The sequence below is a fragment of the Bombyx mori genome, chromosome 25 (genome assembly GCF_030269925.1).
Source record: "Bombyx mori chromosome 25, ASM3026992v2".
Taxonomy (NCBI): domain Eukaryota; kingdom Metazoa; phylum Arthropoda; class Insecta; order Lepidoptera; family Bombycidae; genus Bombyx; species Bombyx mori.
In genome coordinates this window covers 489,337-505,000 of record NC_085131.1, presented here as the reverse complement: position 1 = coordinate 505,000, position 15,664 = coordinate 489,337, and the positions used below count along the sequence as shown (strand labels likewise).

The 15,664-nt window shown below is 46.2% G+C and overlaps 1 protein-coding gene across 4 annotated transcripts in view; it reads right to left on the bottom strand.

The window, feature by feature from the left end:
* LOC101737860 (serine/threonine-protein kinase D1) overlaps positions 1–15,664 on the bottom strand; it is a 130,476-nt gene that overhangs the window by 10,398 nt on the left and 104,414 nt on the right. For 3 of the 4 annotated variants that reach the window (XM_038020231.2, XM_038020232.2, XM_062676003.1), the window contains 9 exons: positions 11,318–11,502; positions 4,774–5,023; positions 4,451–4,563; positions 4,083–4,168; positions 2,995–3,124; positions 2,356–2,488; positions 1,071–1,253; positions 321–538; positions 1–192 (listed from right to left, as the gene is read on the bottom strand). The exon at positions 1–192 is cut by the window's left edge and continues 39 nt beyond it. In XM_038020231.2, coding sequence (XP_037876159.1) covers positions 1–192; positions 321–538; positions 1,071–1,253; positions 2,356–2,488; positions 2,995–3,124; positions 4,083–4,168; positions 4,451–4,563; positions 4,774–5,023; positions 11,318–11,502 — 1,490 coding nt within the window. The remainder of the gene's footprint in view (positions 193–320; positions 539–1,070; positions 1,254–2,355; positions 2,489–2,994; positions 3,125–4,082; positions 4,169–4,450; positions 4,564–4,773; positions 5,024–11,317; positions 11,503–15,664) is intronic. The other variant, XM_038020236.2, reaches the window with a different exon arrangement.

Below are 15,664 nucleotides of genomic sequence, written 5' to 3'. Positions count from 1 at the left end.
TCCCCTCTCGTGCGAGAGGATCATCTCCAGCATGTCCCCCTTCAGCTTCTCCATCACCACGAAGATCCGCTCCGGGGTCTCGAACATCCTCTCGAGGTTCACGACGCCGGGGTGGGACAGGTTCTGAAGAATGGCCACTTCATTCTTCAGTTGCGCCTCTTGTTTGGTCGGGAAGCGGAGTTTATCTATTACCTGCGAGGAGTGTCAGCTCAGTAATTGAAGCCTGCTCACTGCACAGCAGGCACAAGGCAGATTACACACAGACAACAGTCTGGAGGCCGAGCGCCGCAAACAAACGAGGGCTTTGAAACGATACGTACTTTAATGGCGACAGGTCTGTCCGTCCTCCGGTGCAGGCCGCCGTATACGATTCCAAACTGGCCAGACCCCAGCACCTCGTCGGGGTGGATGTGGTAGAGCTGCGCCATATCCGTCACCCTCTCCTCCGCGCAGGCCGCGCCCCCCTCCCCGCCGTCGGCCCCCGCAGCCCCGCCTTCAGCCCCGCCCTCGGCCCCGCTACTCCCCGACCCGCCATCCACTGGTACCCACAAACATAAACAGATGTGAGCATACTGAGATCTTATAACTATATGTCCAAGGGACCGGCACTAAGTGACGAGTACCGCCGGGTCGAGTCGTTCTTATTTGTACCTGGTGTGTATTGGAATACATAAAGTAACATTTGGCGACATCGATACACAAGCGGCGAGGCACTGACTCCGTGTGAACTCTGGCAGTCTCCCGCTGGATCCAATGTTCTAAACGCTTGAATACCTTGCCTTACCCCCACAGATGTGGTGAATCGTTCCCTCGGTGAAATCGAACCCTAAGTGTTTAGGGCTCCCTCAATATCAGTAGAATTCATCTCTCGATCGAAAACGTATCAAACCAGACAAAGTGTCCTGTGTCTGTGACTGCGCGAGTGGCCCCGCATCTAATAACGTTTAGTTTGTTTACAAGTCCACTGACGGTTTCGCTCACGACTACATGTTGTAAATTGTTAGTTAAATGAATTCACTTGTGCTGTCCACCATCATGGAAGAGTTCCCTCGCGTGTCGAGTGTACATACCCGCGTGATGTGCGTGACGCGTGTGGTGCGTCACGGGCATGAGCGCGTGACGCAGAGCGGTCTCCCAGGGGCGCGCGAGGTAGGCGCCGAGGCCGGAGGAGGGCACGGCGCCGCCCGGGCCTGCCTCCGCGCCCACCAGATAGTCCACGTTGGCCGTGCGCAGCTCGAAGCAGTGCATCACCTCTGCACACAACAGGCCCGGTTATTGGACCATGATGCTTACACTGTACTCTCACTAGCGCATATTTTTTTATTATTTCACATGTTTTTTTTTATTGCTCGTGTAGGCAGACGAGCATATGCCCCACCTGATAGTGAGTGTTTACCGTCGCCCATGGACGTCAGCAATGTCAAGGGCAGAGCCAAGTTGCTGCCTAAGCACACGAGCTCAGGAGCATGTAACGAATATCCCTGAGACACAAAGTCAAGTACTCGTTCGCAAGACGTTGTGCGACGGCTACTCGCACCACAGACAAGAGCACGACCCTTCTTTAAGAGCTAGTTAACAGTGCGCCCCGATGTGCCCCGGGTGTGGGATGGCTAGCGGAGCACATCATTTCTTCGAGTCCCAAGCAGGTACGCGGGTGAGCACGTCCGTAGAACATTATCGATTACAAACATCGAATTGTATTCGGTTCTTTAACTTCTGAACTAAGGAAGAACATGAACACCCTTTATTTGTCGATGTGATGAAAGTCAGTTTAGAGACTGTCATTTGGAGGTTTAAATATTTGCAAAGCCACTTTCAAGATAATCAATGTCTGTTAAATTAAATCCTATAAGGAATAATCTAGTACTAGCGGCCCGCTCCGGCTCCGTTCGGATTCTTAGAAAAAATTTCAACGATATTTGAAGTAGTTTTATTTTTTTAAATAAAAGAACACTTATTGCAGCGTAACTATAATAGTTAGACATATGCTGTTGCGACACTTTTGTAAATAATAATTTGTTCTACAAAGTCATAGCACATTATATTATTCTATCATAAATAGTTTTCGCAAGGCACGCGATGTAAAGAATATTTTAGGTATTTTTTTTACACCTTGGGTTACATTATTGGAGTTTTAGTAAGGATCCCTAAATTATTTCAAAAAAAGATTATAGCCTATGTCACTCGGGAATAGTGTAGCTTCCAAACAGTGAAAGAAATTTTCAAATCGTTAAGTAGTTTCAGAGCCTATTCAATACAATCTTTCCTCTTTATAATATTAGTATAGATTTGAAAAATTAAATCAACAGAAAATGTCAAGGCTATTCCCCTGCACGGAAGTGCCAAGTGAGTTACCTGACTGCGGCTGCCTGGCCGTGTCGATCGCCAGGATCTCATTGAGCGGTATCTCCTTGTAGTACTTGGTGCCCTGGTCCGATGTGAACAGGGTTATCGACTTGCTGTCCAGGCGCCAGTAGTGACGTCTCAGCTGTGACCAAACAGTCGCTATTGAACATGGAGTCATTGGCCGAGGACCACTGTATCAACTTCAATCTGACCACATACCGAGTGAACACAAACATAAAATACCAACACTTAATACTTTAGACAGCATCTAATTTTCTTAATTTAATTTTATAATTTTACACATGCTGTAGGTTCGGTTAATGAAACGTTGCGTTCCCTCGCAATTTTAGAACGAATAGGACATAAAATACTGTTTAAACTTTAGCAAAAACATATGAACTTTCTTTGTTTTAGTATTACTGGTAATAAACTACGCGTATTCATTTAACGCGACAATACGACTTCAGTCGGTGTAACAAAACTTCTCAAATATCGATAGGGGAGACAAATATACAGGGCGTTCCAAATTTGCCTTAAATTTTGTAAAAAATAAAAGCTTTAAAAATATGAAATATAGAAAATTATAATAAGGATTGACTGCAGCAAGTTCTAGAAACCTCGTGACGCTGGTGGGGAAAGGTATCTCACCGTCTTATCCTTATTAGTAAAGTGAACAAGCCAGCCCTCCTTAAGCCATTGTCCCTCCCGTTTCTTGGTGTGCTTCACCGACTGCACTATCCTCATCAGCGGGATGTTCGCGCTGGGTGATGACGATGAACTGGAAATTTAAGAAAATCAGATCCGACTGTTTTGGATGACAGGAGAGCGTGTGTGTGTGTGTGTGTGTGTGTGTGAGACGGCAGCGGAGAAAAGGGAGGAGATACATCGAAAACTTTTATATTCTTCAAACGACTTGCTCCTGGTCTTATGTGACAATAGCAAAATCAAATGTTTGATTCATAATACACATGTGTTATTTAATATTTCATAAATTTGGGTGAATGCTGCTGCAATAGCTGAGTTTTTAATTCCATTTTTATTAACTTTCTAATCCCAGGTAGAGGTGTCAGTACATCCAAAATTAAAAAAAAAACCTCCACAAAGTTTTGTTCTTGGAGGTACATTCTATCTCAGATTACAATATTTATATTTTAAACTCCGTCGTTGAATGATACCCATAGACACAGCCCATTGAGTTTCTCGTCGGATCTTCTCAGCTGGTCGCGTTTCCGATCCGGTGGTAGATTCTGCGAAGCACGGCTCTTACTAGGGCCAGTGTTAGCAACACACTGGGTTTGAGCCCAGCGAGCTCACTTACTAGTTCGGTAAATCTAGAATAACCTTCGAGAGTACTAGAATAGGTAGGGAAAAAGGTTGAATGATTCTATATAAGGAATACAAATATTAGCAATAGACAGTGTACACAAACAGTGCAGACAAAATAAAAACAACAAACGAGGACATTAGCACCCACACACGCCCCCCTCCCCCTCCCTCCACCCACCACGGGAGCACCGAGCGGCTGTCTGCGAGTCTCCCCCACGAGGTAAGGGTAATTGTTATGAATAATTCCAATTCTTCTTCATCTCTTCCTCCTAAATGAGGTTTTTGATATGAAGTTACATTTCCAAAGATTAATATAAATCATTAGTCGATAGTAAATTGTCATTGTCGGACATCCGAGAACGCTAATGTATCAGACAGCCGCTCAGCACGAGCGCCGGTATTGTATGAACCTGCTGGGTCGGCTCGCCGAACGCTCCGGCAGTGTGTCACGTTGCGGTTCATCCGAATCCTCATCCCTTTGTCTTCGTAGTTGTACCTAATAAAATAAAAATACAAATGAAGTTCACAATCTGAAAGAAATGTGTTTTGTCTAAAACAGGATATGCAGCCGTCATATATCCTTCGCTCTCTAGTAAAAGTAAAAAGAAAAATCTATACAAATATCCAGTTGCCGGTGAACTTTATAACGTTGTATGGCCCGCTTTGAAACATAAGTAGGAAATGTACTTAAATACCACACAGAGAGAGATGAGATTGAGATGGGAATAGAGAGGCGGCGCGAACAAAAACTATTTTCTCCGAGACACTAATCACGGACCTCCTCATCCACGCTATTTCGATCGGCGTGATCAGGAGTTGCTTCCTCGTCAGACTCGTCCAGCAATGGCGCTGTCTCCGATAGCTCACTGCCGGTCCCGCTGTCCGCTTCTCCTGAAAATATAATTACTCAGCTTTTGAATAATTATTATCATTTCAAGACCCCCGAGGATTTGTGAATCGTTGTTCGAGACTGGATACTTATGACTTTGTACTCATATTTCTGAGTCTTAGATAGAAACCTGAAGTACATTGATAAGTGCTCAGGGTCACGATCAGACTACAAGCTTTTCTTGAAGCATAAATGTCTAGAAATAATCTTACCGTGCTGGTCTCGTATCTCCCCTCCACAATCCTTAGGCACGAAGGGCAGACACTTCCTGTGCGCATTGTAATGACAATCTCGACACTGAAGACCTTGCTTGAACAGTCCTCGAAGTAGTTTCTTGCAATGGCGACAAACCGTAGGCCGGGTATACGTGTGGACTTCGAAGGTATGAGGAATGCCGAGGGAGCTGCCTTGGCCCAGAGGCCAGACCACACGAGAAGGGGATTTGCTTCTTTTGTTTACCACCTGTCCGAGTAATGATATTGTATTAAACTACAGAACCTACTCGATAATTGGCCAGATACTGGCCGAAGCACAAAAGCGTCGCAATTTGAATGACTCCACGCGCCCTGAATCGTGAGGTCAAAGTCTTAGGTGTATTATATGACAACCGCTCTAGCGTTGGAGTCGGCATTTATACGTTCGGGTCTATATTATATCTGGTGTTTTCTGGGCCGTCTTAATTTTTTTTGGAACGGTTCTCGCAAATTTTTATTTTTTTTGAGCCGCGGCCGAACCTCCTACTTGGTCCCCGCACCTAGGAGGCCCGCGGGGTATGTGGGACTGGTCCGCAATTGCGAAACCGCGGGCTCAAGATTGTTTTCAGAACCCTACCCACTAAACGACTCCTCTGCACTCTTCGCCCAAGCGGTCGATCCCCTCCGAGGTCAGAAACCGGGTAAGGTATGGGGGCTACCGCGGTCAATACTACAACCAGACGGCGCAGCTCACCCCAAGGACGCCCGGAGCCCTCGAGGCGAATTGAAAGTTCTGAAACGTCAGCCGTCTCGGTACGACAGCCTGTCGGGCCGCCTAGACCGTGCCACTGGTGTCTCGAAATACCCCGCTGAACCAGAACCAGCCTACCAGTTTGCTCTTTTTATCTAGAAGATATTACTCCATGGCAGCGCACTATAGTACTGGTAGCGTGCCGCGCGGCCTCAACCCCCTCAAATCGCCCCTTAAATTTCACCGGGGGTTCTCGATCCTCCTAACCTCAGTATATATTTTTTTCCCTATATAGCCTTTAGAGACTATGCCAGCGTAACCGAGCGAGTAGTTGAGCTTACGTTGCTAACACTAGTCCTAGCAAGAGCCGTGCTTCGCAGAATCTACAGCCGGATCTGAAACGCGGCCCACTGAGAAGATCCAACGAGGAACCCCGTGGGCTGTGTCTGTGGGTCTCAGTAGAGATAGCCAAAGAATATGTTTAACTACCTACGAGCCTGGCTTTTGCGAGTATCGTTTTGTTGTCAATCGAGTAAAGGCTTCCATTGACCACGGAGACCCACGGGCTAGGGACCGACGCGGTCCGGTGTTCAGGGCCTTCCAAATTCAGTCGTACGATTAAAAAAAACATTTGTTTCGTTCATTAAATTGAGCTGCTAAAAACCCACGTGTCATGTGCAGATTACTGAAGCGACTGATTTTTGTTACATGTATCTAGTATACTGTTGTTCCCATTTTGTATATACCCATTTTGTAATGTCAGTGCCCGCCTCGGTGTGAGGTCGAAATGCTCGTTTAAGAATAACCTACCCTTCTTAACTGCTGCGCATGTTGGCTTGGCGGTAGCGATGGGCATTTCTTTACCGTATTCGGTTTATTTAATGAGGAGGATGAGAAAGGACCTTAATTCCAAAACTGCAATGAAATCCCGCACTCAATGTGATCACGAACTACGTTCACGTAAAATGAAAATATAACTTTTATTTTATGAAGGAAGCATTACCGGTGGCTCGGCGGCTTTTCCAGTTTCACCAGGACAGGTGGGCGAGCAAAGACTCAGCTAGGAGGGGTGGGATTTGCTAACAGCTGTCCGAGCGCCTCCGAAATAGAACTAACAACTCAAGGACATCTGCTTTGCGAATGCGTCTACTATCGGGCCGGAATCGCGACCCGCTGAGAAGATCCGGCGAGAAACTCAGCGAGCTGATTCATGGGTTAGGTTGCACGTCGAATTCTTCTTCGAGTTCGACGAGTACGGTTACCAGAGTCCCTAAGCCTGCTCCTAGTGTTAGAGCTGAGGGCGTCTAATGCAAGACTTATTGTATTTGATGGATCCGTAAGGACGTGTGTAAATTACAACTGCACAGGTGACACGTCCCGCCACTAGTTCGTATTGAGCTCTTCTGTGGATCTCATCGTGCATTAGAATTATTGTATCGTCATAAATCTATTGTAAATACGCAGAAATTGAACAGCTATATACAATTTCGTCTTTGGTTTGTCAACCGACTATCTTTTTCTTTTTTTTGTTGATTTGATGTTTGTATCCGTTGACGGGCTCTTTTGAAGAAACTTTGGCTTTTTTTTTCAATGACTGCTCCTTGTTTCATACGTAAATATGTCCAGCACCCACGACATAGTACAAAACTGCTTCGGCTGCGGTACGCTTGAGGGCTCTAACTGTTCATAGGACCCATAAAATGACGTGGCTGAAGTCCATAAATGGTTATGATCAGCTGGATATTAGCAGTGGTCTGACAAGGTCAGGTTCAATGACATGGGATATTCGAAACAATTATAATAATATTTTGGATATTCGATGATGGGTACCATGGATTTTCTAAATAAAACTCAAAAGAATGTAAGGTAAGATTTATTCATTTATAAAAGTATATCTGTCATTAAATTAAAATAATGTATCTAAAAACCTATGTTACCCAACACCCGTATTTAAAAATACTTATTAAATTTTTAAATAAACTTAGGGCGGTCACATACGTACACTGTATTTTAATTTAGGAAAACTTTTCATTTATTTTATGTTTAGCTTTTCAATAAACATGCAAATAATTGATGTAATGTAACATACTTTTTTTTACAATGTAAAGTACTCGGAGAGTAGAGTTACGCCCTACCACATCTTGAATGGTCACTGTCGCCAATGGAAGTCACTTGCTACCTATGAGAACATTTTATAGACCCATCTGAGTAGTTACAGGTTGAAGCATCGCGGGAACACTAAAGAGTTCATTGGCTTTTTTTACCTGAGACGAGGGATCATCTTAAATATTAATCCTGAAGGACTTTCCTTGGAACCAGCGGGACGACACAAACTGAGGTGAACTTTCTCTGTAGATCCAAAGATTCAACCCGTTGTTTAATCAATTGGCTTGATTCTGTGTACGATTGTTTGGAAATTTTCTCCCATAGTACTATTACAGTACGACAGATGGCGCTCGACTGGTTTTAATAAACTTTTTATTACATAGAGCGACAGTCGCAGTGTTTTATTAGTGTGTAGTATTATTAGTGGGGTTCACTAGTGTCATTAGGCAAGTATTGAAAATTTAAGTATATTTATATTTTTATACCGAATCAGATCATAATTTCAGAACAGTTTATTATACATAAATCAATACTCAATACTGTGCGTAATTTTCTCAGGTAGGGCCAAGCGTGTTCGTGTTAAAATATAACAAACCTTTGCCTAAATTGTATTCACTCGTAATCATTAAAATAAAAGTTATAGAAAAATGCGTTTTTTTTAAATAGATCGAAAACGTATGTATATGACCGCCCTAATTACAATAACAATATTGCTAAGAGATTAAACATATTTGAGTTTATTATAATATATGTGAGACTCAGTTATCACTTACTCAGTTATTAATTCTAAAACTAGATCATTGATTAAATCATTGAATTAACTCTAAATAATTGAAACTCGTTTTAAATAACAGAATACAAATCGAAAATACATTTTTAGTCTATATACTTTTAGGCTGCGGGCTGATAGAAAATAGAATAAAATACTTTTAGTTGCATTGGAATAACAATGGCAATTGTGTTATTTCTGCGTCAGCTAGAGACCAGCCAGTCATTACCAACGATTTGACAGTATGTCGATGTACCGCGGTGAGTTTTGCAAACTCTCATGTCCTGTTGCTGATCAATTCTCAATAGCTACCGAAGCAATAAAGCTAAGTTTCTAATCTGTCGCTAGATTGGCTTGTTTGAGAAACATAAAATCAGTGTTAATATTTTAACTATACTGAGTGTAACTATACTGAGATCTTAGAACTTATATCTCAAGGTGGGTGGCGCATTTACGTTGTAGATGTGTATGGGCTACAGTAACCACTTAACAGCAGGTGGGCTGTGAGTCCACCCATCTAAGCAATAAATTATAATATATAATTTATATTCAGTTAAACATAACTACTGAACCATGCATCCGATTGACTTGAAACTTGGTATTCATTTAGAAAATACATGTACTTAATGGATAGACTAATATTTATATGAGCGTTAGACTCCCTAAACCAGTTGCGTTGCCGTTAATGATGAGATTCTTTGTGGGGGTGAGAAATAATAATGTTAATTTTAAATGCCCAGCGAAGCCGACGGGTACAGCTAGTACTATATAAAACCATTGACATGGATTTGAAAAGATTCCAACAAGGCTGTTTTGCTGTCTCTCGCGCGTGGTTATTGCACGTTAGTTTGTTGCTTCCCTGGGACTCCAGCGCGTTTCAGGGCTATGAAAATTTTGTACGTCATGGTGTAGATAGTGGACTCGGCAACAGAGACAAACACTGCAGATTCATTATCTCGCGTTCAATTTAATTAAAAAATCGTATTAAATGCTCTTTAATTATTTATCTTTAATTATCACGGTGCTCTAGGTATATGAACGTTATTACACAATCATCACAATTATTTATTGCAACTATAAAATTTTAAACTGCCAAACAATTTAATATCCACGTTCGTTTTGATTCTTTATAAATATGTAATGTCATGAGCATAATATATTTTCTTAGTCTCGTTTTGACTCGCTCCTGACGATGTACAAAGACAAAAGTTTATGATTGACGGGTTTTTAGGGAGAAGGATTTGTCGGTTCCCAACATCCTACCCCTAGTAGGCATCCTACCGCAGTTTGCCCGCGATTCTGACAAGATTGGGGGAGCTTAGCATCTCACACAACGAAGATCGGACACAAATATAAAAAAAAATGCTTAGATGGGTGGTCGAGCTCACGGCCCACCTGGTGTTTAGTGCTTACCGGATCCCATAGACATCTACAACGTAAATGACGCAACCCACCTTGAGATATGAGGTCTCAGTATAGTTACAACGGCTTCAAACCGAAATGCATTACTGCTTCACGGCTGAAATAGGCAGGGGGGTGGTACCTACCCGTGCGGACTCACAACACGTCCTACCACCAGTAACAACTCAACACAAGTTTAAAGCAATTCGTGATGTAAAACAAGTGATCGAAACGCAAGTTAGCAAAGTCAAGTAACAAAGCTAAGTAGCGTTAATTCCCTCGCGGTGTGTAGACTGATTTAATACCAAAAGGTATTGAGTCCTTGTTAAGTCCCGCCCTGTGGCTAAGTTCGACAATTCCGTGTAATAATTTGTCGAATAACAAATAAACGATTGCCGGGCCTAGACTCCCACCGAAGTCGTGGTGGCCTAGAAGGTACGGCGCCCGGTGCAGGCGTACCGAGCGACGCGACTGGGCCGGTTTTCGAAGCCCGCTTTTTCTAATAAAATACGTACTCAATAAACGTTCACGATTGACGATCCACGGTGAAGGAATAGCATCGGGTCATAAAAATCAAACTCGTAAAAATTATAAAAACCATGTCTATTTTTGCCGTGAAGCAGTTACACATTTCGGTTAGAAGGGTGGAACTGTCCCTACGCTACACAGTTGAGACTTGTCCATGGGCACCGGTAACCCCTTATCACGAGATCTACCTTGAGCACCGTGTGACCTGTGCAATAAAAAAGAAAAATAATTCTAATTTATTGACATGAATTTTAATGAAAGTATCTGGCAAAAGGAAGGGAGGCCGTCCCAGAACAACTTGGCGTCGCTCAGTAGAGCAGGAACTGGGCGGCTTGGGCACGACGTGGGAGAAGGTAAAAGATTACCCAAGGTCGATGCAAATGGAGGGATTTCGAGCCCTTAATAGGAAAGAAAGAAGGGGAAGAAGAACATGTTTTCAGTATCAACCACCATCTATACCGGAGAGAATGATGTAAAGCCGGCATACTGTTGACTCGACCCTATAATGTACGCCATATAGACTAACAACTACTACATTAAATTACTACTGTTTTTGTCATATCAACATATTAAAATATATATCATAATACTTTTATGACTTATAAATTAATTAATCATTAGATTCTAAGCTCACAAAGAAGTCATTTAATGATTTTTTTGTGACATTGGATGTTCTAGTTCATACGACCACATATAGTAGTATAATTTTTTTATATGACATACCTAATTATAGTTTAACAAAATCTCATTCCTTTACTGAAGAGGGCAACGCCTGTCGCTCACAGCAACTACTAATTATGACATAAATATTGTAATACGAATCACTGGACAGAGGAGAGATAATTTTTGATTCCATTAAGACATTATGGTACTAAAGACTAGTATTTATCAAAGAGTGCAGATTTTAAATGTAATCAAAATAAATGGTTCTAATTTTTCTGCAAGTTGACATTAGCGGCCAGCTCCAATCAATTGTTCCCGGTGACGAGATCAGCGAGGCGCCTTACCAGCGAGTCGTCGTGCGAGGCGTGGCTGTGCTGGGAGGAGCGCGACGGGCTGCGGGGGGCGGCGGCGGAGGGGCGCCGCGTGCTGCCCGCGCCCCCCGCACCGCCCGCCGCCCCGCCCGCGCACGCCGACGCGCAGTTCGACGGAACCTTCACCGCGCAACGCTTGTGGTAGTTCAACCCGCAACCTGGAACGTTTCAGATCACTATTTGACCACGGCCTGCCACACTAACAACGTATGTTGTGATTTAAGGGCCTGTGCACACCACGTTTTTTAAACGCGCGTCGACGGCGCGCTTTTATTCCACTAAATGGTTTCTTGTCGTTTGTATCTATACAAACGCGATGCTAACGCGCATGTGTATCGTCATCATCATCGATACAAACGCGCGTTAGCATCGCGTCTGTATCGATTCAAACGCGTATTTTAATTTATACAGGTGTGCAAAGGTCCTGCTGCTTCTGACTTGCGTGCGTATCGCGTCTTTATCGCTACGAACGTGCGTCGACGGCGCGTTTAAAAAACACATTCCGATTCAGGCACCCGTCGCGTGCTGACGTGCTCATCTACCGTTCGATTGCCCGACCTCGGTTTGGGGCACATCTGGCGTCCAAGTGTTTTTCTCGGAAGTGACTACCTGTGCTAATTGCGTCGCATCGTCGTCTGTGAGCGGGCGGACCCCTAAATTCCAGGAATTCGTTCGGTAACTTAGTGGCCCGTTTGCAAGCGGACGGCTGTGTGCCGCAATTAATTGCGATTATTACAATTTTTGGGGCCTCGCCGTAAGGCGAGTGTGTTTTTAAAGTCCCGGGGCAGCCCCCCCTGGGCACTCGTCTATTATAATGGAGTCCACGGTCGATCTCTTTGCAGAATTTCTTCGCCTTAGGTACCCAACGCTATCGGCAGAATTTTTAGAATTCAAGACCCATCACGCAGCGAACTCGCCGGCGGTCTCCGTCGCTCCCATCGCTCCTGCGTCGTCCATTGCGGCCTCCGTCACGCCCGCCGATCCTGTGTCCCCGATACTCGCGCCCAAAACTTCTGCGTCGACCGTTGCAGCTTCCGCCCCAACCGTGCGTTCGTCGGCGACCTACGTTGCTTCCGTGCGTTCGTCCACGGCCTCCGTCGTGTCTGCGTCGTCTACTGCGCCCGCTAAAACACCCACCCGCAGGTCGCCCGCGCCCTCCTCATCCGATTCAGAGTCGGACATGGAGGTCGACCCTTCCCCCGCCGCCACGACTGATGGATTCACAGTAGTCCAAAAAGGTAAAAAGCGTGCTGCGGAGGCCCGAGCTTCCGCGGCCGCTAAAGTAAGCAAAGCCGCGAACGCGTCGCGTCCCCGCCCTCCGACCCCCGTCGCTCCCGCTGTCCGTGCAACACCGTCGCCGCGTCCAGTGGCACAATCTAAAACTCAGACCCCTCCCCCGGTAATCCTTCAAGACAAGGCAGCTTGGGACCGAGTTTCCCTGGCCCTTAAGGCCAAAAAAATATTAATTTTGTCAGCGCCCGTAATCTCGCCAACGGGATTCAAATAAAAATAACGACACCCGACGACCATAGGGCCCTCTCAAGTTACCTCCGAAAGGAGCGTATAAGCTTCCACACTTATACGCTCCAGGAGGAGCGCGAACTCCGCGTTGTCATACGTGGAATTCCGAAGGAGCTAGATGCCGATCTCGTCAAGGCTGATCTGATAGAACAAGGCCTACCAGTAAATTCCGTGCACCGCATGCACACCGGCCGCGGTAGGGAGCCATACAATATGGTTCTAGTCGCCCTCCAGCCTACCCCCGAGGGTAAGCACATTTTTAACATACGGACCGTCTGTAAGCTCTCCGGTATCGCCGTCGAAGTCCCCCATAAAAAAGGCACTCCTAGTCAGTGCCATAACTGCCAACTGTACGGGCACTCTTCCCGTAACTGTCACGCGCGCCCCCGATGTGTTAAGTGTATGGGCGATCACGCCACGGCCCTCTGCGCTCGCGACCAAAAAACCGCGACGGAACCGCCTAGCTGCGTCCTGTGTCGAACACAGGGTCACCCCGCGAACTACCGTGGATGCCCCCGAGCTCCAAAAATAAATCGCCGCGTCGCCCGCCAAAACCGCCTCCGAGCTTCCCGCCTAGACATCAAAGCCTCAGCACCCTCTGTGCCGAAGGCTAAGCCTGCCTTCGTGCCGGCGCCGGTGCCCAGCGGCTCGGCCTGGGCTAAACCGTTGCCGTACACGAACACGGCTGCAGCTCCTCCCTCCGCGATTCGTCCCGCCCCCGCGATACGTCGCTCCCCCGCGATTCATTCCTCCCCCGCGACCAGCACTCCGACCGCGTCCGATAACCTCGCTCTAGCGATCGACTTTTTTCAGTCGATCAACTTTGAGCGTGTTAACGCCTTGGGTGACGCCATTCGCGCCGCCTCCACTGCACAACACTTCATCGCCGTTGTGCAGGAATACGCTGACGTATACGCGTCGTTAAATACGTACGTCCTCCCCTCACTCCGCCGGTAATCAATGGCGTACATTAGTAGAATAAAGCCCTTATCCGTAACGATAGGATTTTTTAACGCTTACGGTCTCGCAAATCAACGTGATCAGGTTTGTGATTTTTTGCGTGACCATCAAATTGACATTTTCTTAGTGCAGGAGACCCTACTCAAGCCCGCGCGTCGCGACCCTAAAATCGCGAACTATAACATGGTTAGGAACGACAGGCTCACTGCTCGTGGTGGTGGTACCGTCATTTACTATAGAAGAGCCCTGCATTGCGTCCCGCTCGATCCTCCCGCGCTCGCTAACATCGAAGCATCAGTGTGCCGAATCTCACTGACGGGTCACGCGCCGATCGTTATCGCGTCCGTTTATCTTCCTCCGGATAAGATCGTTCTAAGCAGTGATATCGAGGCGCTACTCGGCATGGGAAGCTCTGTCATTCTGGCGGGCGACCTAAATTGTAAACACATCAGGTGGAACTCACACACCACAACCCCTAATGGCAGGCGGCTCGACGCGTTAGTCGATGATCTCGCCTTCGATATCATCGCTCCGCTAACCCCGACTCACTACCCGCTAAATATCGCGCATCGCCCCGATATACTCGACATAGCGTTATTAAAAAACGTAACTCTGCGCTTACACTCGATTGAAGTAGTTTCAGAGTTAGATTCAGACCACCGTCCCGTCATTATGAAGCTCGGTCGCGCTCCCGATTCCGTTCCCGTCACGAGGACTGTGGTGGATTGGCACACGCTGGGCATTAGCCTGGCTGAATCTGATCCACCATCGCTCCCGTTTAGCCCGGACTCTACCCCGTCTCCTCAGGATACCGCTGAAGCCATAGACATCGTAACGTCACACATCACCTCGACATTAGATAGGTCATCGAAGCAAGTTGTGGCGGAGGACTTCCTTCACCGCTTCAAATTGCCCGACGATATTAGGGAACTCCTTAGAGCTAAGAACGCCTCGATCCGCGCCTACGATAGGTATCCTACAGTGGAAAATCGTACTCGAATGCGTGCCCTACAACGCGACGTAAAGTCTCGCATCGCCGAAGTCCGAGATGCCAGATGGTCTGATTTCTTAGAAGGACTCGCGCCCTCTCAAAGATCTTACTACCGCTTAGCTCGTACTCTCAAATCGGATACGGTCGTAGCTATGCCCCCCCTCGTAGGCCCCTCAGGCCAACTCGCGGCGTTCGATGATGAAGAAAAAGCAGAGCTGCTGGCCGATACATTACAAACCCAGTGCACGCCCAGCACTCAATCCGTGGACCCTGTTCATGTAGAATTAGTAGACAGTGAGGTAAAACGCAGAGCCTCCTTGCCACCCTCGGATGCGTTACCACCCGTCACCCCGATGGAAGTTAAAGACTTGATCAAAGACCTACGTCCTCGCAAAGCTCCCGGTTCCGACGGTATATCTAACCGCGTTATTAAACTTCTACCCATCCAACTCATCGTGATGTTGGCATCTATCTTCAATGCCGCTATGGCTAACTGTATCTTTCCCGCGGTGTGGAAAGAAGCGAACGTTATCGGCATACACAAACCCGGTAAACCAAAAAATAATCCGACGAGTTACCGCCCGATTAGCCTCCTCATGTCTCTGGGCAAACTGTATGAGCGTCTGCTCTACAAACGCCTCAGAGACTTCGTCTCATCAAAGGGCATTCTCATCGATGAACAATTCGGATTCCGTGCAAATCACTCATGCGTACAACAGGTGCACCGCCTCACGGAGCACATTCTCGTGGGACTTAACCGACCAAAACCGATCTACACGGGAGCCCTCTTCTTCGACGTCGCAAAAGCGTTCGACAAAGTCTGGCACAACGGTTTGATTTTCAAACTT